Raw genomic sequence first — 22,218 nt, forward strand, 5'->3', positions numbered from 1 at the left:
CAATTGTTAAAAAGAAAAAATATCTAACTGTTATATTAACCGTGTAAGGCCCACCAGACCGATCTGGTATTGAAAAAAAAATGAGATATTTTTGAGTAAGTTATTAAGTTCCTAAAAATGGACAATACTTTATGATTTTTCTTCAATAAACCGTTATTAGCGAAACTAAAGAAAATTAAATACAAAGGCTTTTTATTAGATGTATTTATAACATCTGAGCATTTTTCAACCAGTTTAGCGGTAAATTGAAAGAAAAAATTCCCCAGTTCAATGGTTTCCGAATTTGTGTGTCCACCACATCTATTATTATTTTGATAATTATTTATTGTTTTTGTTTTAGCTGGAATATTTAAATAAAAATGATTTAGATCCTGTAATATAAAAAATTCTATTGGATATATTTCTTTCAGTAGCTGTAATAATAACAAGTAATTCTACACCAAAACGATTTTTTATGAAATCTCAGTAGGAAAACAGACATTTTTATGTAAATAAATAAAGTGGGAAGGTGCTATAATAACGAATTTATGCTGAAAAATGTTACCCTGCAGCTTTTAATTTTTTTTTTGTTAGCTAAACAGAATCAAGAGGAGAGCTAAAATATTATTTTATGAAACCAATCTTGGAAGAAACAGAATAGAAGGGAGGGTTATTTATTTCAAAAAGGTGTTCAGGGGCACAACCGTGTGTTTAGTTTGAATAAGTAGATGTTAATGGGATTTTTTTTCCGAAAACATGTCGTAGTCATACATGATCATTTAAAATCATTTCTTACCTTTCTTATTTATTTGTTATGAAAACATTTTCTTATCACAAGGGTCATGAAAAATGGTTTTTAAGTAGACATTGTGTTAATTATAGCTCTTAAACATAATAATTTAAATCTGAAATATAAATGGCAAAACGAACTAAAATAGCGACTGTAACCCTACCATTGCAGAAGTCGGTCACCAGGATCAACAAATGTGTATCACATAAGTCACTTAAGTGATAAATTTTTATTATAACAATTTATATATAATATTATATATAAAAAAAAATTAAAATCAGTAAATACGATAAATTCAAGCTATAAAAAAAAATAAAATAAATAGAACAAACTTCCTAGCTCTAAGCTTGTAGTTGGAACACAAATAATTCAATTACAGTTCTTTAATAAACAATTCAATTAAAATCTAGTGTTTACTTAATTAAATATGGTAAGGATTCAAATTACTGTTTTTTTTTTTAAAGTATGTATTTTATTATAAATAACCATATTAGTTAGTTTGCAATTATATACATTCTAGCAAAATTTAGATTTTAAATCCAAAAAACAACAATATACATATAAAATATTAACAAAGTCTAAGTGAAAATTTGGTAAAAAAAAAAAATACAATTTAAAAAAATAATATTTAAAATTCAGTGCAAACAATGTCATTTTTTCTTGACTAGAAACGTCATATCAAATTTTTCATCAGTCTTTTTTACTTTTTGATCTCCATGCTTTACATATTGATCTAATAATTCTTCTAAACAATACTAAGGCCACAGCAAACACAATCCCCCAAACTACTATCACATCAAGCAGCAGATATTGGTACCACGACAGTTCTACTGCCGCAGACCTCAGGTGAGGAGCTCCTCTGTGCCGCAGTACGTATTCCACCCAGTAGACAGCATTGTCCATGACGCTCAAGGGTTGGTCTTTCATTATTTTACTCGTTTTAAGGGCATTTTCTTTATACCTGTAAAAATGTATTTATTTTATGACATAATTAGAATATTTATAAGCAAAGTCCAACTATAAAAAACGTACACCGTACACTTCAGGTGCACACCACTCAAGATAAAAGAACTCTTGACTAGAACCAAGGTGAACTACTTTCAATGGACACTTATGTCCTTATTTACTAAAGATAAAATCTACTTCAGGGACATAAAAATATTAAACACATATGAACCCAATCTCAATCATGTTTAGGATAATAAAGTTGCCGTGAATGTTAACTGCACTCTACCAAACATCGTACAAGGAATATACATTTAAACGTAAAATTGGTACATATATACCTACTAATCTTTTTTTATTTTTTTTGAAAAATCAAGTAACCAAGTACACGAGTAGCATACTCATTTCTTGAATATTTATGAAGATCCATTAGCCATCATAAAGGCCTTCAATGTTGTTTCATCTCAGACACAACAATAAATAATGCAATAGTTACTGAATTTCGTTGTAATTTAGTTACAATTACATACTTGAACAACTTAAATACCACTGCAAAAATTGAACGTAAAACGCAAATAGATAAACCATACCTAAAAATTAATAATTGATTTTTAAGCTTACGATGAATTAGTCAGTATCCTGTTAAAAGCATCCAAGAGGATTTCTTCAGTGACAGTATTTAGATCTATGTATATGCAATAACCAGCATCTTCACAAAATTTTATATTGCCCTTTTGGTCAGCAAAAAGAGGAGTTCCTACAATAGGAACTCCGTGATAGGTTCCTTCCAAAACCCCATGGAGTCCACCATGACTGACAAAAGCGCGAAGATTGGGATGACCTAAAAAATAATGAAAAAAAAAATAATACCATTGAAAAAGATACCAGGATAATAATACCATTGATCCATACCTGGAGCAACATCAACCAAGGTTCAAACAAAGTAAAATGAATTAGAAAAACTGAAACTAAATGTTTTCAAAAACCAGGGTCAGCAAATATTAAAATATAAAAAAAAAAGAAACTTACTCTTTTTTTTCTGAGAGTTGTTTCGTTTTTCACGTATATATTAAATCTTGGTCAAATAGCGTTTGATAAGGTATTCGAGGATACTGATAGCCTAACTAAGACAGTCAAATAATATTTACAAAAAATTAATCCATTTACGATTTTAGATGTTTTTTCGCCTTCAGAACGGCTCGGAAAATTCAATTGTCTAAAAAATACAAAATCATAGTTTCCGTGAGAATCCTTCATTGAATATGAGGAGGAACATAACCGAATCCTTTCAAAAGTCTAAAGTTAGAGCGCTAGAGAACCGGGAGGTTATAAATTCGACTTCACCACTAAAAATAATTTACTACCAGGTTTTATGTTGTGATTTTAAAAACTCTCGAACAAAAGAGGAGTGTCAATCAGGTCTTAAAAATTCTGTATATATATTACATAAACCAAGTGGAGAAAGAATATTATATATGTCGAAGTACTGTATTTTTAATTATTTAGTTTAAAACACACCTTCTATTTATATAAAACAAGAGGTACAGAGCAATAAAATTAAAGCTATTTTTCATTTTAAAAAATCCATTTTAATTATGTTAGCAAAAAGATTTATTACCTAGTACACTGGCTTGAGGTACCCATTTGGCCAGCCTTACATTATCTGGTTTCCCCGGCAGGGTATCTTCATCCACTTTCATAAGTACTCTTTGTTTTAGTTTTCCAAATGCAGACATGAAAGCAGTGAGTTCATGAGGTCTCATATTTTGTGTTTTGTAATGAGATCCCCAGCTGAAGTATATCACTCCATCTACAGATTCATTCAAATATTTTTCCCATTCCTGAAACGTTTAAAATTTATAACGTGGGAAAAATAAAACAAATGGTACATTAAATTTAAAAATTATAGGAATTTGTGCATTAATATAGTATCAAACAAATACTATATTTATTATAATAATAAATATTATAATTATTTGAATAATATGCTTTCCGGGATTCTATTCACTAGAAAATATAACAATCAGTTACATTTTTCCTTCAGCTCTGTTTTGATCAATCTAGATTGGAATATTACATGGCGGGGAACAGAAATGGACTGCATCAGTTGCTTAATAAAGCCAACAGTGAGTTGTTGGGTCTCTTCCTCCAGACAGATGTAGAAGAGAGGTGGTTATAACGCGCCTCAGAATTAGACACTGACCGTCTCATAAAGAGGAATGACATACCTCAGTATAAACTCTGTAAAGTGATTGACATTTTTTAGGAGATTTCTCAGTACAGAGGGTTCAGGGAAAATTGTAGCGTTCCTCGACAACTCTCCAGGGCCTTGAGCGACAATGAGGAGAATATTAACAAGAGATTCCAGGATTCAGACAACAGGAACTACTATAAACAGAACCATGCAGCTGCTAGCTAACGCCGACGACATCTATATAATTGGACGCTCGAAGACGTTAGTCGAGGAGGCATTTCTCTCTCTCGCGGAAGCAACAAGACAACTTAGTCCAGTGATCAGCCACGATAAGACCAAGTATATGATCGCTGAACAACACCCAAGACATCCAGGGGAAAAGATAGGATTTTGAAATTGTTTCTTCGAATGGGTTTCTGAATTCACGTACCTTGGCTCACAGGTCATTCGCGATAATTCCATCGAAGTAGATATCAAAAGAAGGATATTAGCCACGAACAGATGTTACTTAGGACTAAGGAAACAATTATCTAGTAGGTTAATGACCAGAAAAACAAAAATTTCTTTGTACAAAACTCTGATTCACCCAGTCCTTACATATAGAGCGAAGACATGAACAATGGCAAAAGAAACGTATCATAAGTTGGCCACACTTGAGCAAAATATCCTCCGAAGATGATAGAACAGGAAACTCCTATAAGATTACTGATGGAGATGATAGTTCATGGCCGGAGGAGAGTTCAATGGATTGACTGTGTGGCTGTGGATGGGAGGAGTTTGGGAGTCCACAAATGGATGGCAGCATCGCAGGACAGAAACTTCTGGATGTTGCTGATTGGAGAGGCCTGGACAGGTCAACGTGTAGCGCTAAACTAATAATCGATTATCATTCGATCAATCGACCATTAAAACCATCAAATTATTTACTCAGTTATGAATGTGATTTGTATATTACAAAATATCATTAACTAATATCTAGTTTAATAATTAATAATTTCTTTAATATTTCCCCCTAAAATTCAAACAACAACAACGTTTTGCGTGAGGAGATAACGTATTATATTGAGTATTGAGACTGGTTAGAATATGGTAGCCATCCAACTTAAACTGTATTAGACAATCAATTAGTGATAAGTTAAATAAGGAAAAAAATTAAATACAAAAGAAACAAATTCTATGATGATTCTAACGGGGAAAAAATGCTAAAATTATTTAATTTTTAGACCATTGATTATTATGATTTCTGTTTTCAAATAAAATCCTTATTTTTATGTTTATTGTTGTAATTAATTCTTTTGTGATTTTTTTTTTCTAAACTTTGCCAACCTTACCCGATTTGTTGACTTAGGGAATTTCCAATAACTCAACAACCCAACACATCACAAAAAGAGAAGCGTAGGTAAGCAACCACAGTCTCAGGTATTTATGACCAGCAGATTACTTCATTACTTCACATCAAGCTATCCCACAATTTACCGTGTGGTTTTGGTTTAATCTGTTTCCAATATTAGACTTAGCTAGTCTTTGTTAATTAAAGTAGGTCGCCCACGACCATATTATCTTTTATTTGAATTGGTTTTGTAATACAACAAAAATGGAATCATGCATTTTTTTTTAATCCAAAAATATATAATCTGGGTGTATTGTAATTATATTAACGTATTTAAATATAAAATTTACATATTATATTTCAAAAGAGTTGTTATTGATAAAATATATATACAAGTAGAATTACCTCATCAAGCTTATCTCCTCCTTTAATTGTTAATCCACCAATTTCCACAACATTCGGAAGATATGGACGAGGGTGACTTAATGCCATATGATTATCAAGAAGAACAAGAGAAATATTCTTAAACATGTCCGTGATGGGTGGCAAATTTTCAAACCCAGGATACGGTGCAAAACGACTTCTCATATAATAATCCTGAAATGATAATTTCCATAAGATCATAGCAAATAATAGAGGATATAGCTGATCAAAATAACTGAAAGAAAAGTACCATATAAATCCATCCAGTATGAGATATAAGATAATCCAGAATATTAACAAATACATTTTTTGATCTTTGCCAGAAATTCATGTGCTGCGATGTTGGAAAGACAGCTGATGGGATATAAGCAGGGTTGTGTGGGTTTCCTGTCAAACGAGCTAAACCAATGGACAAGCTCACTGTTTGAACAGAAACTTGTATAGCATTATATTTGTGCCCTAGAGCTATGAGTGGTTCCTGGCAAAAAAAGGTCTCGGTGATCACCATATCAAAGTGCGAATTTTTATCATTCAGAAACGCTTTCAAGCTTTCAGAATCAAATACTTTATCAAGTATAAATTTGCAGAAAAGTCTAGGACCAAACAATCTAATAAGAAACCAATCCATCTTTCTTGGATCAATATTCTCATCTGTAAACAAAAAAAATATATATATATTTTTAAACTCTATCAAGGTTAACAGTTTATTACCATGGTTTACAGCAACGGTGATTACCATGGTTAATGATGTATTGTCCTTGCTAATTACCTATTTAAATTCATTGATTAGAACTTATATGTATATAATTCTTTCAACTGATGGAAAGTTAGAGAGGAAGAGGGTAGGTTCCTCTCTAACTTTCCATCATAGCAAATTCAGTTCGGGTCTATCGTCGAAACTCTATTAACTCAGTAGTGCAGAAATACACTAAATTATCATACCAAGATCTCCTAGAAAGGTATTACTTTCTCTCTCGCAAAGTTGAACAATCATTAACTAACTCCGTTAGTACACATATTCATACTTACTTCTTGGTTTTGTGTCCTCTATGATAACTTCATTGAAATTCGGAACAGGTTCTTTCAATGGGAATTGACTGACCATTGTTACATTGTGTCCTCTTTCTGCCAATTCGAGAAATAGTGGCAAGTAAGATTTTGTGTGACTGTACATTGGGAGAGGCAGCATTACTAATATATTGTATCCATGACAGTAACTCACAAGGGAGAACAATAATATACAAATCGTATCTTTCATCTTGAAAACCTGAAATTATAAAATTGACAAATCTTAATAATTAAATAATTGACTCAATGTAAAAAAATATTTATAAAATTAATTATTAAAGATTACATGAGCTCACAATTATTTGCAGATTTTATTATAAACTGTGTTAGTGGTACTTATAAATTTGGTTACATGAGTTAGATTACATTAACATTTTGTCAGTGTTTTAATAGTGTGGGACAGTATCCACATAGTTCCTTTGGAATAAATGATTAACTACTTAAGTTAATCATTTATATTTATAACTTAATGATAAGTTGACCATCAAGAAAAATTAAGTTTGTTAAAAATAATTTATTATTGGCCACAACACATTTCTGCACACAGAACTTACTAGAAGTGTTAGAACCAGAAGAGTTTCCGAAGTTGTTCTTTAGCGATTGTCATTTGCAAATTGTCCATTACTTAAAACGAAGTCATAACTCAATTTTTTTTTTTAGAATAGAGCATTTCAAATTCGTTTTAGTATCGTCCCAAACTACCAAATACCATTTTTCAAAGAAATTAAAAATAATAAATTTTTCACCATGATTTATTTCAAGAATTTTTTTTTCTTCCGGTGACTGTTGTTCATAAAATCGTTCATAACTCCTCTGCATTTTATCCAATTCCTACCTTAATAGAGCCGTTAGAAAGCTGGATGTCCCTTAAAAGGGCGACGTATGGGTTTCAAATAGGGAAAATAAAATCGCAATTTTTATTTTACATCTCCGGTTGTAATTTGTTTTATTAGATCAGGGTTGTGTCCTTTGGTGCAGTTTATAGAACCACTGCCGACTTTGGTGTAGATTGATCGAGTCGAAGTTATTTCTATTTTTAAAAAGGAATCAAAAGCCGATGTGTGAGAATTTTGGACTAAATTTTTTTTTTCGATTTTTTTCAAAATTCGTATTTAAGGGTTTCCACATTCCATTGTTACCGTCTTAGGGGCCAACTCAGAGGGTTTTGCGAGTTCGAGGCCGGGCTATATCTGGGATTTTTTCAAGCATAGAATTATACAATACTCACTCGCAGCCTCCCCCCGAGGATTTGTGAGGGCCCGTTAGTCAATGGGCTGCACTCACAAAAATAGGCGTGGTAGTAACAAACCCACTCTATGAAAACCTCGTCAAGAGACACGCGACGATATATTTCCTTAGTACATCGCACGAGGCCTTGAACCTCCACGGTCCGTCGTGCCAGAAAACAAAAACAAACATAGTTACCGTCTTATAACATCATCTATACATATAAAATGTAAAGGTTGAATCTTTGTTCATAAAAAACTTTTGAATTTACTGACTCTATTATTATTAACTATTACTGATTTTATTTAGCTATATTATATTAACAAAAACTTATAAAACATTCAGTCGGTGGTTATAAAAATGGTCAGTCGGTCTTAATTTTGTCAATATACATCTAAAACTATTAATGTTACTAAATTATAATGATAAAGTGTATAATAATTTATAACAAACTATAAGTTGTGTTCATTAAGTCCATACACACTTTTAAATATAGCAATAGCGAAGCATTGCCGGGTCACCTAGTATAATATACTATAATATTATGTATAATATACAGTCGTCCATGAGAGCTCAAAATGACTTTCCACTTTAGGCTGTTCCCCAGAAGAATCCCTATGATTTTTGTATAACAACTAACCAAATTTCCCGTATATCTCGTCCCATTTTACCACAAATTCTCGAAGGAAGTGTCTAAATGGCAATGAGTCGAAGGGTTAAAGACAAAAGAGTCAAGTTAGAATGGTAGTGGGTAACGATTCAGCAGCACATCGTTGGCCTCTGCCTAAGTGGTGCTAAATGAAATGATCGTTGTGGGGACTTCCCAGATGATAAATTCAGGTAAAGTGAATATCACGTGACTAAGTGGACAAGTGAAGTATTAATAGAATTAATCAGTTTATATATAAAACTTTCTGTTTTGCTGGACAGCCGAGTGTCGGACTATAAAAATAAATAATTTGGTACACAGGAATCGAGGGCTTAAATCCTAGTATAAAAACAAAAATGAATAAACTACAAAATTTGTCAATCCGTTCGAGAAATAATCATGGCTCAAACAGAGTAATAAATAAAATGCTTTTTTTTTTTTTTTTTTTTTGCCTCAGAGGTCTCTAAAACAGAAATCCGTTGAACACTGTACGACGAAAAATCAACGCTATTATCAAATGGTCTTTACCAAAGTGGAAAGTAAAGTAAAAATAAATAAAACTAAAATAGATAAAGAAAAAACGGGAATTAAATAGCTTAAAATGGATATTTTTATGATCCTTGAATGGATTATCTTTATAATAATAATAATAAAAAGAAGGATTAGAAGCAACTTTGATATAATCCAAAAATACAATAATAAAATATGTCAGTGACTAAATAGTCCAAGGTCCCTTTATCAATTATTAATTAGATGTCACTGAAACGAAAACCAAGCACTCATGTTTATTGACGAAACTGTAGAAGATTCAAGTAATATACAATATGCTATACCTACTAGACTATTATTAATATATAATTATTCCGTATTTCCTTTCATAATCTAACTTAACAGTCTCTAACGACGGAGGAGAGACAGTTTGTCTTTCCAGGGTTGTCATGACATCAGTTATAACTTTTCGACTACATTTATCTCGAAATATGAAAAAACATTAATGAGCTTAATTATATCCGAATTCACAGGAAAAAAAAACAAAAATAAATAATTAAAGAAGAATAAAAAGAGGTAGAAACCTATGATTTTTTTTTTTTTTTTTTTTTTCAAAAACGAGTAATACCGATTTCTGATCCATTTTTGGGTGGACAGGATGCTAAAGTGGAACGGCTCAGAAACGCTGTTAAATTTAACGCTTACAGTATAAAGTATAGGAGAACCAATGATATACTTTGAACTCCTGAACATTGCCTAGATAGAAATTAATCATTTTCCCTGTGTTTCTCAATTACGGAAAATATGAATTTTTTCTATCTAATAAAACTCGTTATGCACACACGATACACTACATGGGTATTTATCATTCCTTAATCTACTCACTAATATTCTTGATGCTACTTATGCATGATAAATTACTGTAGATTGCTTTCGGTGAATATACTGAAGCTTACCTGCACAGTAACACACAGTAAACCTTCTCAATCCAACTTAATCTTACTAACTACTGTTTTAACAGAAAGATGAGATAACATATCAGCAAATGCTATCTTCACAATATAATTTCAAAATATAAATATAAATTACGAAATAAGATGAACTATGAAATAAGATATGCTTTGCCTTATATTCTTATTTACGAATTTTAATAGTCTGTCTTGATTATATTTTATTGTTCATTAAATATGATATAATGTAACTATAATTATCCTTATTAGTAAGATTATAGTATATTGTCAGGAGAAACAGTTCTTATTATGATTTCCCAAAAAATATAAAACATTTTGTTGAAACGTAGTTATTTTACCAATGCTTTTAGTACATTAAAAAAATTTATATTTTCAACATAAGGCGAAATTAAAAATTATGACAAGGGTACTTGAAGTACCCTAGAGGAATTTCACTTACTCTAGAGGTGCCTCAGATATGAAAAACATTGTTTTATGCAATATTGTTTACAGAAGAATTTACTATTTACAAATGTCTTATTTCTTTTAGATAGATAGAATCAATATTTCTCAGAAAATACTCAATTAAACTCTGTTTTTATCATAAAGTACTTTACACAAAAGATAAAACGTACTTCACGTACCCTGGACGTACCGATACTTAACGTACTCTAGAAGTGCCTCAGATTTGGAAAACATGTTTTGATGCAATCTTGTTTACAGAAGAATTGACTGCTAATAAATATGTATATTTTTCAAGATGAATAAAATAAATATTTCTTAGAAAATACTCATTTCAACTGTTTTTACCCTAAAGTACTTTAAACAGAAGATAAACGTACTCCATGTACTCTATACGTGCCTGAGATATGAAACACGTGTTTTGATGCAATCTTGTTTACACAAAAATTTACTGTTTACAAATGTCTTATTTTTTTTAAATAAATAAAATTATTATTTCTCAGATGATACACAATTAAACTTTGTATTTGTCCAAAACTGTTTGTACAGCACGTAAACTAGCGATAAAGAGCATACTCTAATTTAATCTTCTATACAGAAATACTTACTGTTTGCAAATGTTCTATGCATTTAACTAAAATAAAATAAAAAACATAAGGTCTGAGTACCATTACCACCCATGCTTTTTATATAATGTTAAAATAATGTTTGTTGAAAAACACTGTGTTTAGTGCGGCATGTATTGAGGTCGTCATATTTACACTTCGTAAAATTTAATGTTTGTTATCGACAATAGTGATTGATATTAATTATGACATTCAATACTGACAGTCGGATTTACATAATCTGAATTTTCCGGTTCTTTTTCGAATGTATATAAAGTCGGGGTCGGGGATCTCATTTTCTGATGACCCCTTGCTGCGGACACCGGAAGACCCCGAAAACGCCGCGAATGGAATGCCGCAGCGACCTATGCACCATGCATGCTAGAACCAGGCCTGCCCCTATCATCACACCAGAGTCGAGGACACGCTGGCCAGCCACTGAAGAAGAAAGACGTTCTTTCTGACACCAAGCGAAGATTTCATGGTTTTCACCATTTTGCCAACAGCTGAACCTGGACGAGGAGAGCGAAGAAGACGTGACCGCGGCAGCGAAGACGTCACTCACCAAATAAGCCATTATTTCTGTTACCCATGAGACCAACCAAATCTGTTTTTAAATCATATAATTAAAATGATATCACTAAACTAATACACTAACATAATCTGCCCCTCCAGGGAATTAACTATTTGCAATTAAGAGAAATATATGCATGTTAATCAACAGAAAAGGTCTCACAATTTCAACACCCCTTTACCACACTAATTTAATTATAATTTTAAAATACACTTGGGATACCTGAAGTACAGCACAGGCAGGTCTCGATGTAAACACTGAGCTTACCCTGTCCCGCCCTTCTATTGTGATGTCCTGTTTGTACATTAACGAATCTTTAGTCATAACTTAGTCTCAAAAAAAACCAAACGAGACCTGCAGAGCCTGTACAATCTCTCCAGGACAGTCAGAAATAAGTCATATTTCTAATATTTTAGATGTTTCTAGATCGAATGAGATCAATCCCATGACAATGTAAGAAGTTACGACCAATTAAAGGTGAATATCACAATCTTCAGCTGAACGATATTATTTAAGTAAAAATTAATATGAATGATTATACCTAAACGAGGGACTTTATCATGGTGGGTGGTAGTGCTGAGGTGCTATTTGTAATAGAGTGGAATAAGCACCAACTTCAACTGTCTGGTGACTGCAGCGATGCCGGTTCGAATCCCTCCTGGGGGTCGACTTTTATTTCTGTGATGGTCCCACGAAATGAACCCTTGACCCCCCACCATGGTTGGAATAGGCTGGTAGCATATAGATAACCCCCTCCCCATATGTCAGAAATGACAGCAAGGGGATCATAAAAATCTCTTATAAACAGCTTATAAATGCTATTCAGGTGTAAGAGGTTCCTATGGACCTCAAATTTTCTGAGCAGTATATTTCTTCTCGCAAGTCTCTTTCTCATTTTTTTTTATGGGGTCTAATGCTGTTTATTATATGAATTGTAACAACTACGGTGAATAAAACAGGTCCACATTGTCTAATGTAGAACTAAGCCATTTGATTTTTAACAGGCTACTTTTACAGGTGTCCCTCTTTCTTTCAAAATCACAATTTAGGAAATAAAACAAAAATAGTGTGCTTGGTATGCTATTACAATTAAAATCTACATCCATTTTCCTCTAGAAAAATTATTTGTGTGATCATGAAGGACAGAATGACAACAAAAAGTGGCAGTTAGACAGTTTTAACTTAATAATTTTTTATCACATGTTCAATTTTCACCAACACAGACCAGGAAAACCCAACTTTCAATTCATATGTTACCTATGTAGGTTTTAAAAATACATAGTACCAACTAAGTACTATAATTGAATTACTATTACTTAAATACTGAACATGGCAGTTGCTACAAAAATTTATTGGAACCCGCTAAATCTGAAATTTCTAAACAGCTGGGTTTGTACTCTCATTTTTGGTACAATCATTAATTTATTTATACTTAAATAACATCATTTAGCAATTAATTACAAATTTACCAAAACTGATATTTATATTTTATTCATATGGAAGTGGTCTCATTTGATTCAGAATATATTAATGTTTTGGGAATTATTTATAGCTTTATCTCATTTTTATAACTTTCAGTAGATCTCAGTCTTCAACTTTCTCAGGAAATAAAGTAAACTTCAGAAATACTTGAACCTTGTCACTGGAGATTAGAATTTATTTATTTATTGAGAATGAACATTATTCAAATAAAATAAAAACAAATCAAATGGAATGAAAAGAAAAATAACTTATATTTATTGATATAAGTTAACATTAATTAACATGACAAAAGTGGTTACAATTATACAATGAGCTGTATAAACATTAGCATGACAAAAGAGGTTACAAACACACAATGTGTTGTTCCAACATTACACAGAATAGTTCAATAATGATGCACATCTTTCATATTATATTTTAACAAATTTCCAACAGACCTATAGAGAAATACATGAACAACTAAATCAAATCTAACCTAAATACACTTCTGTAAATAAATAATGAGATACATGTTCTATTAACTTCCTTAGCTGATTTATTTAATTTATATATAAATTAAATAATACAGCTACCTTCAGGATTTAACGTTACTTACTGAATGAGATAATAGTTTACTGCGAGAAAAGAAACACAAAACTGAAGAATATACACCTTGATTGAGCAGAGCACATATTTGTTGAATGTATTTACATTTGCAGTAGCAATTTGATAAACAAAAACTATTGTTAATATTACTTTATATATCAATTAAATAACTACCTTTGGAAGAATGTCTGTTACAAAATTTATAATGTTTAATACTGTTTTATATTGTTTATATCAAATTTTACAATTATTCACTGAGACAAGATCAAATTATTTTAAAAAATCTAAACAAAACATACACCTTATAAGTTCAAAAACAAACTTTCTCTCACTTTTTTCTCACCATAACACTCATTTAAACTTCCCTCACCACATATGGTATCCAGTGTTACCTCATAAGACAGTGTTGCCCTCCTCTTCAAATTCTTAGGTCCATGTCCTTACCCTCTCCCCCATACATTATATACATTACAGTAAAACATAGATTTTAAATTCTCATAATATATTTCACTTAGCCTTAAATAATATCAAGATATAAATACAATTTAAGAAATATAAATAATTAAAATCCAGCACAATCACTGATTGTCACTATGTTCTTGACTAGAGACATCATACCACAGTTTTAATCAGTCTTTTTTACTTTTCGATCTCCTTGCTTTACATACAGATCTAATAATTTTTCTAAACATAACTATGGCCACAACAAATACAACACCCCAAACTAATATTACATCAAGCAGCAAATATTGGTACCACAACAATTTTACAGCTGCAGACCTCAGATGAGTAGCTCCTCTATGCCTAAGTAGGTATTCCACCCAGTAGACAACATTGTCCATGATGCTCAAGGGTTTGTCTTTCATGATTTTACTCTGCATAAGGGCATTTTCTTTATAACTGTAGAAAAGTAAGTAGATCATCATTACCAGTTTGTAACTCAATAATAATACTAACAAACAATCATATTACAGTGAGAAATAATGCAAAGCTATTGTTTTTCATTATAATCAAACTACCATTACCTTAAACGATTTAAATATCGCTATTAGCTATTATATTTAAATATGCTACTTGAATCATACATGAATACCACTTCATACAGAAAAATTTATAACTCACGATTCATTGGTCAGTATCCTGTCAAAAGCTTCTAACAGTATCCCTTCTGTGATAGTATTAAGATCTATATAAATGCAATAACCAGCCTCTTCACAAAATTTAATATTGCTGTTTTGATCAGCAAACAGAGGAGTTCCTATAATTGGAACACCATGATAAGTTCCTTCCAAAACTCCATGAAGACCACCATGACTAACAAAAGCACGGACATTGGGATGACCTAACAAATAGTGAATAAAACAGTAATTATTGTAAATTAGAAGAAAAATTACCAAATAATGATAATAAAAAATAATTCTTAGATTTTCATATAATAAGAAGTTACCTAAGTTCAAGTCAACAAGTTGTTAGGTAAGTTCAAGACAATAACCAGTCAGTGTTCAAGTATGATATTGAGAACCAAACTGCTAAAATTTTCAAAATAAATTTTATAGCTCAGAATGTTGGACAATTGTTGTTAAAATATATATTTTGTACATATTAAAAATAAATATTGATTGTACAAATATTTTTTTTCATCTTAACCATAAATTAGATATGTATCATTAAAACTAACAAAAACCATTCTGTAGCTTTATATTAAAATTGAATTATTTGAAAATATATTGCATTTAAGAAATAGGATAAGATAATTATTTACTATATTTTAAACTATATAAATTTTGAATCATTCAGGCAACATAGAAAATTTTCATACACATTTTATCTTTCGTTTCACTGATATTAAAGATTTGAACATTAATTAATTAATTATTACTAATTTGTGATCATTATCTTCAGAACAATATAAGTTCATCAAACCAATTAAATTCTAAGTGAAGCTGTGTAAATAAAATCTATATTTTAACTATATGTGCATAAAGATAAATTACCTAGTATACTTGCTTGAGGTACCCACTTGGCCAGCCTAACATTATCGGGTTTCCCTGGTATGGTATCTTCGTCTGCTTTCATAAGTACTTTTTGTTTAAGTTTTCCAAATGCTGACATGAAAGCAGTGCGCTCATGAGGTCTCATATGTTCTGTTTTGTAATGTGATCCCCAGCTAAAGTATATTACACCATCCACAGATTCGTTCAAATATTTTTCCCATTCCTAAAGTATGTAAAAATTTATAAAAATCTAACATTGGAAAAAAAATAACCAACGGGGAGTTAACTTTTATGATGATATTCTCCAAAAAATCCATAGATAAATAAAAAATTATGTACAGTAAAATAAAGTTAAAAATTAATAATTTTAATGGATAATGTATAAAAGAATTTTGAAAATCATCTGCTTTTTTGAAGAGCAGTTTAAAATATACTACTTAAATTTTAATTTGTTTTGTTGATTTTTATACTTTTTTTTTCCCTAGTCACATTATTTTGTTGTTAACATGAAATGCCAGGACCACATTAAATCCAATAATCCAGCAATGTTTTGCTATAATTTATATCAGAATATATTGTAATTTTTAGGGGCTGGATTTCAATGAATTTTTGGATTGTCAATGTTCAGTTCAGAAAATAACTAAATAATTTTTTTTTCTCATATAATCCCAATATAATTCTATATTTTCTAATTCTCTTTAAAAAAAAATATGAATACAATTTTCCAATGTATCGATGTTTCAACTGAACAAGAATATGGATAAATTCCATTTAATTTGATCCATATCCAATTGGTGTTTACTTACGGCTCGGAATTTAGGGCAAAGATTAGAACTCAGAAAGTCCTCAGATTTGCGAGGATGATGCTGAGAAAAATATAAAATAGTGTTAATGAGCAAGATTCTTGGAGAAGAAGAATAATAAATTTTATATATGGGATTTCATGAGTTATAAAAGGTTATTTGCCATTTTTATATAAACAAAGATCCGGGCCCTCATAACTATATAATATAAGTAATAGATATATTCAGAAATAATATGTATATATTATATTTCAAAAGAGTATTTATTATATTTTCTATTGATAAAATATAAATTCAAGTAACATTACCTCATCTAGCTTATCCCCTTCTTTAATCGTCAATCCACCAATCTCCACTACATTTGGAAGATATGGACGAGGGTAACTTATTGCCATATGATTATCAAGCAGAACAAGAGAAATATTCTTAAACATATCTACCATAGGTGGCAGATTTTCAAATCCCGGGTATGGTGCTAAACGACTTCTCATATAATAGTCCTGAAATGATAAACAAGTGCATTTTGACATAAATAACAATAATAAATAATAGTACATGTAGCTAAACATAGTAACAGAAAGGAAAGTACCAAATAAATCCAACCTGTATGGGATACAACATATTCTAGAAGATTAGCTAATGTACTTTTTGATCTTTCCCAAAAATTCATGTAACGCGATGCTGGAAAGAGTTCTGAGGGCATATAAGCTGGATTATGAGGGTTTCCAGTTACACCAGATATGCCCATGGATAAACTTATTGTTTGAACAGAAACTTGAATAGCACCATATTTGTGCCCTAAAGCTATAAATGGTTCCTGGAAAAAAAAAGTCTCCGTAATAACCATATCAAATCGGGAACCTGTATCATTCAAAAATGCTTTCAAGCCTTCGGTTTCAAATGCATTATCAAGCATAAATTTAGAAAAAATCCTTGGAACTAGTAATCTAAAAAAAAATCCTTCCCTATCTCTTACATCGAAGTTCTGCTTTTCTGTAAAAAAAAAAAAATAAATAAATAAAATAAAAATTAATGTCAAACACGATTAAGGTGAGATATTATATTATTAATCAAGCCAAATTAAACACACTGATTGGTTAATTCATTTATATAATATAATATAATAATAGACACTCTCAATCCCTCTTCTCTTTGATAGACCAATACCTGGTACCTCTCCCCGATGATTATATTCCAATGTAAATTCAGGTGGGATCTTCTCTATGTAAACACCCGTAAGTGAAGAATATATGAATGAGAACCACATTGATTGGTAATAGACATTCAAGAATTACTTCATTTTTTTCAGTTAAGTTTCTCACTCATTAAGGTAACTCATACATTCATATTTTTTTATATTATAATAGGAAATATACAGATACTAACTCATTTCTTTCATACTGTCCTCTATTATAACTTCATTGAAATTTGGAACTGGCTCTTTCAATGGAAATGGGCTAACCATCGTTACATTATGTCCTCTTTTTGCTAATTCAATAAATATTGGCAAGTAAGATTTGGTGTGACTATACAGTGGGAAAGGCATCATCACCAATATGTTGTATCCATGACAATAGATCAGAATAGAAAATAATATGACAACAATAGCACCTTTCATCTTGAAGAACTGAAATTAGAAAAGTCATAAATTATAGTAATTAGTTATTAGGCTCAATATAAACATTATGGTTTTAGATTCATAAAAACTTATTGACAAAATTAATATTTATTGTTGTCTACTGCAGTCACTAATATTTTTAATCTGTAACTAGATATTTTTAGATTAAGCTTGCATAAATAAAAATGTATAGAATAAAAAACACTAATGAAAATGGCTTGTCAGTCAGATTTAAGATTAAATGTTGGACTTAATTCATATTCATTATTGAATAATTCAGTAATATAGTTTAAAGTAGTTATTTAAATAAACTCTCTCTCTTTTTTTTTGTTATTTATTGTATTATGAACTGTCTTTCTGGTGCTTACAAATTCTTTTAAAAGTTTTACAAGTTTTTTGTTTGAGTTTCAAACTGTATTTTATGCTGAAAATCGTAAATGATCAAAAAGTTAAGACTAACCATCACTAAACAAATATTTTCCGTAAGAATTAATACAGCAAATAGGATTTTAAAAAAAATAAATATCTCAAAAACTATAACATTATGTGAGTGCCTGTTACAGAATATTATCAATGAGGATTCCCTGAAGGCAATAAAATAAAATAAAAAATCGAATCAGTCGTATTTAATTTTCAAAACATTTTGATAGCTAAATAGCATCAAATTCCATGCAAAATTTGAGGAAGTGTTAAATTTTTCTTTTTTTCTTTATTGGTTCAATATGGAAAGTAACAAACCAAAAACTCAAGAAAAAAACTTCCGAATACCCACCCCTATAAAGGATATATGCAGTGTTCTGGCGATAATAAATTGTTTTCACCTCAAATAAATTATAAATATAGCAGAACTTCTTAATGTTCAAAAATAATTATCGTATGCTTTACAAAAAAAATCGCATTCATTAATTAAACACGCGGCCGTGTTCTTAATGGATTTTTTAAATTTATGTACCATCATCCTACTGTTGGATTTGCCTACTATTTACGGTATGTGCCATACATACGTAATTAATAGGTTAGAAAGTATTATAGATTATTGTGTTGTAATCCAGACAATAGGTCTGGGTTAAAAAACCCAAACATTAATGGTGTATAAGGAATAAAGGAATCTACATGTATCAAAAACATTATTTCATAATTCACGTGATATATAGCATACAAAACCTTCTATTGTTGAAAAAATCATTTAAAAAGAATCATCCAAATTTAGTAAATACATTTGTGTTATTAAAAAAAATGTTGCTTCAAATTCATTTTTAGCAGTGTATTCAGTGAATGTTCATTTTTTTGAACAAAAAATGAATGAAACATTTTTCCCGTAAGAAATGTTTACTTCTCCCAAAACTTTGCGAATTAAAATCAAATTTTAATATGTTTATTATGAATATAAGACATCCATTTTTTTCATAACATGGCGTTTCATGATCTGATTTTATTGTCATTTGTTCTTTTTTAATTAACTTAAATTATAGTATTTAAATTTATTTTATGATGTTAATCAACTTTTAATAAAAACTTTTTGTTTGTGACTTCATGCAGTGCCATAGCCAAGTAGTTGCAAGATATACGGTGCGTAAAATTAACCATGAGTGTAATCTATCAATAAATTAAAAATTTGTTTCCTTTGAAAGAAAATAGAAACTGAAATTAATTTAAAAGTTAATTTAAAATATTATGCATTTATCATTTTCTCATTGCATATCGCAGAAGTTGTTATAAACGTTTTTATTAAAAATAAAAACTTTTACCTTTAGTAATGTGTGACAGCCTCATGCCTATTATGGCCTTTACCTTTTTTACTATATTTTATGATTTAATTATTTTTTAAGTAGATCTATCATCTCTAAAGATGGTTTTGTAACTCCTTGGAATTCCAAAACTTGGTACATTTTCAAACTGAGGATTAGCCTTCCTTTGATAATGACTGTGTTTTTATATTAAAACAATTAACAATTTCATAAAAATTCTGGAAAAATTGTTAAGACCTTCAGGTATTGGAAGTCGCAGATTTTTAAAAATCGCGAAGGCTTTGCTCTGATTTCATGTTTACAATTCATGAGAATATTCTTTATTTTTCATGAATTGTATAGTGTAAAAATATTAACTTTTCAACTTCTACATTGTCAATCTAAAGCATATAAAAAATAATATAGACTTATCGAAACGAAATGCGCAAATTAAACAAAATGTGAGTGGTGGTAGAGGATAGGTCTGCAAAACCAGTAATGTCTGTGCTTACCTGCACTGTAACACACAGTAAGTCTCGACAACTGCTTGATCTTACTAACTATTATGCTAGCAATCAGAGGAGATAACTTATCAGCGAATGTTATCTTCACTATTCATGGCATATAAATTATCAAATGAGATAAAAATATTTTTTCTAAAAATAATGAAAACCTGATCAATTAATTAGCGAATTTCATATTATCAAAAATGCGAACTATGTTCATACATCTGTATCTTTTTTTTAAGTATGTATGGAGTATGTGAAATATGTAAATATTAATAAAAACTTTGGTCATTATGAGCGAATTAAGAACTTGTGCATTTTTAATTTTCAAACTAAAACAATGTCATATCTCGAGTATGAATCTATGAAGTATGAACTATCTTTCTAAGGATTTCCATTCTATTGATGTTTTCTCTGTCATCTCCTTTGCAATTATATCGGCAATCATCAGCATGTCTTTAGTGCCTGGATTTATGTTAAAACATCTTACAGTATCCTCTAGATACTAGTTTCTATTTCTTCTGAGGTTTTTTATATATTGCGAATTGATTCGTTTATTTTTTCTTTCCTATCCTCGTGAGTGAATAGGGTTTGATATATGAGAGGTAACAAGAATGGGTAGAATTTCTATTACTTAAACTTGAGCTTCATTTTAAAGGAGTAATGATTAAACGTAAACAAAAACGACTGGTAATTGGAAAAGTGAATTGAGCCTGCTGTCTGATGACGGGGTTTACCAGGTTTCGTGTTGACAGTAGTCAGTAAGTTAGTAGTCCTCAGTCGAGACTGAAACTGTTCATGTGTGTTTGCCACCTTTGAGGGCTTCCTATTGGTGTTAATGTCTAAAAAAGTGGGTTAGTGTTGGAGGCTATAAAAATTTGATTTGCATCCATGAGATGAATGCTGTCACTGTCGGCAGTCCAAGTGCCGTTTGAATATAGCAAGTTTTTGCTCTTTGTGAAGCAGTATGCTATCTGAGGACTACTGATACCTACAATTCTAGGCTAGACCGGCGCCGCTGCATTTGCGAAGCTGCTAAGGCGTATCAATAGTTATAAGTAAATTAGTAACCACCTAGCTTTAATTTAAACAGTCCTTTAATTTGTCCAAGTTCTTGAAGTAGTAATTAGTAGCTTCGAACCAATTTCTCTATCTCGTGGTAAATAGCGGAACCTCTACATTATCGTTTGATGATACAAATAGAGTATCTAATGCCGTCATTTCAACAAAAGCTAAAAAAGGCAAAATTGAAGGAAATCTGAGATAGTAAGGTCCAAAACTGTTGAATTGACTTATTCCTAAATTGAGAACATCGAAATTGATCCCGGTTGAGAACCATTGTGATAGGCTGTGCTAGACATGGGAAGCAGTTTAGTACAAGGTGCTGTGAGGGTCTTGCTGGATTTAGACATGGTCGGAATGAGGTATAAGACCAATACTTGATAATTAACTTTGAAGGTGAATCTGAAAAAAAAAATGATACTGACAAAATATTGGTCTTCAGTAACACTTGTCTCCTCAACTGAAACCTATGTAGGTACTAACTTTACTAATTTATGAAAAAAATAAATGAAAAATATTAAATTACAACCCTGGAAATAATGGTTTCATTAATAAGTTTCTTCGTTTTAGACCATTTGGGCTAAATTGGACTCACAGATTCTCACCAGGTATTGCGTCTCTCTGAGAAAAAATGAAATGAGGAAGATACTTGGAACTGAATAATGTATATTTTTAAATTCAAAATAAGGCTATTTTTCTCTAAAAATAGCGACAAAATTGAAGAGGTCAGGAGTGCTGCCACTAATGTTTCGAGCG

The 22,218-nt window shown here is 30.7% G+C and overlaps 2 protein-coding genes across 2 annotated transcripts in view; both read right to left on the reverse strand.

Moving 5' to 3' along the window:
• The window catches only part of LOC106688946 (UDP-glycosyltransferase UGT5), a 28,041-nt gene extending 17,932 nt beyond the window's left edge, over window positions 1-10,109 (reverse strand). The window contains exon 1 of the mRNA XM_067047105.1: window positions 10,051-10,109. The gene's annotated coding sequence lies outside the window, so the exon portion shown is untranslated. The remainder of the gene's footprint in view (window positions 1-10,050) is intronic.
• LOC106688939 (uncharacterized) overlaps window positions 1,377-22,218 on the reverse strand; it is a 25,790-nt gene continuing 4,948 nt past the window's right edge. Inside the window, exons 7-19 of the mRNA XM_067047093.1 lie at window positions 17,936-18,176; window positions 17,139-17,542; window positions 16,858-17,049; window positions 15,747-15,969; window positions 14,875-15,094; window positions 14,384-14,652; window positions 7,958-8,157; window positions 6,691-6,928; window positions 5,912-6,312; window positions 5,644-5,835; window positions 3,333-3,555; window positions 2,336-2,555; window positions 1,377-1,730 (exon numbers count right to left, since the gene is read on the reverse strand). Coding sequence (XP_066903194.1) covers window positions 1,460-1,730; window positions 2,336-2,555; window positions 3,333-3,555; window positions 5,644-5,835; window positions 5,912-6,312; window positions 6,691-6,928; window positions 7,958-8,157; window positions 14,384-14,652; window positions 14,875-15,094; window positions 15,747-15,969; window positions 16,858-17,049; window positions 17,139-17,542; window positions 17,936-18,176 — 3,294 coding nt within the window. The 3' untranslated portion in view covers window positions 1,377-1,459. The remainder of the gene's footprint in view (window positions 1,731-2,335; window positions 2,556-3,332; window positions 3,556-5,643; window positions 5,836-5,911; window positions 6,313-6,690; window positions 6,929-7,957; window positions 8,158-14,383; window positions 14,653-14,874; window positions 15,095-15,746; window positions 15,970-16,857; window positions 17,050-17,138; window positions 17,543-17,935; window positions 18,177-22,218) is intronic.

The sequence above is a fragment of the Halyomorpha halys genome, unplaced genomic scaffold (assembly GCF_000696795.3).
Source record: "Halyomorpha halys isolate HHAL.00 unplaced genomic scaffold, Hhal_1.1 Scaffold1240.1, whole genome shotgun sequence".
In the NCBI taxonomy this organism is placed as follows: domain Eukaryota; kingdom Metazoa; phylum Arthropoda; class Insecta; order Hemiptera; family Pentatomidae; genus Halyomorpha; species Halyomorpha halys.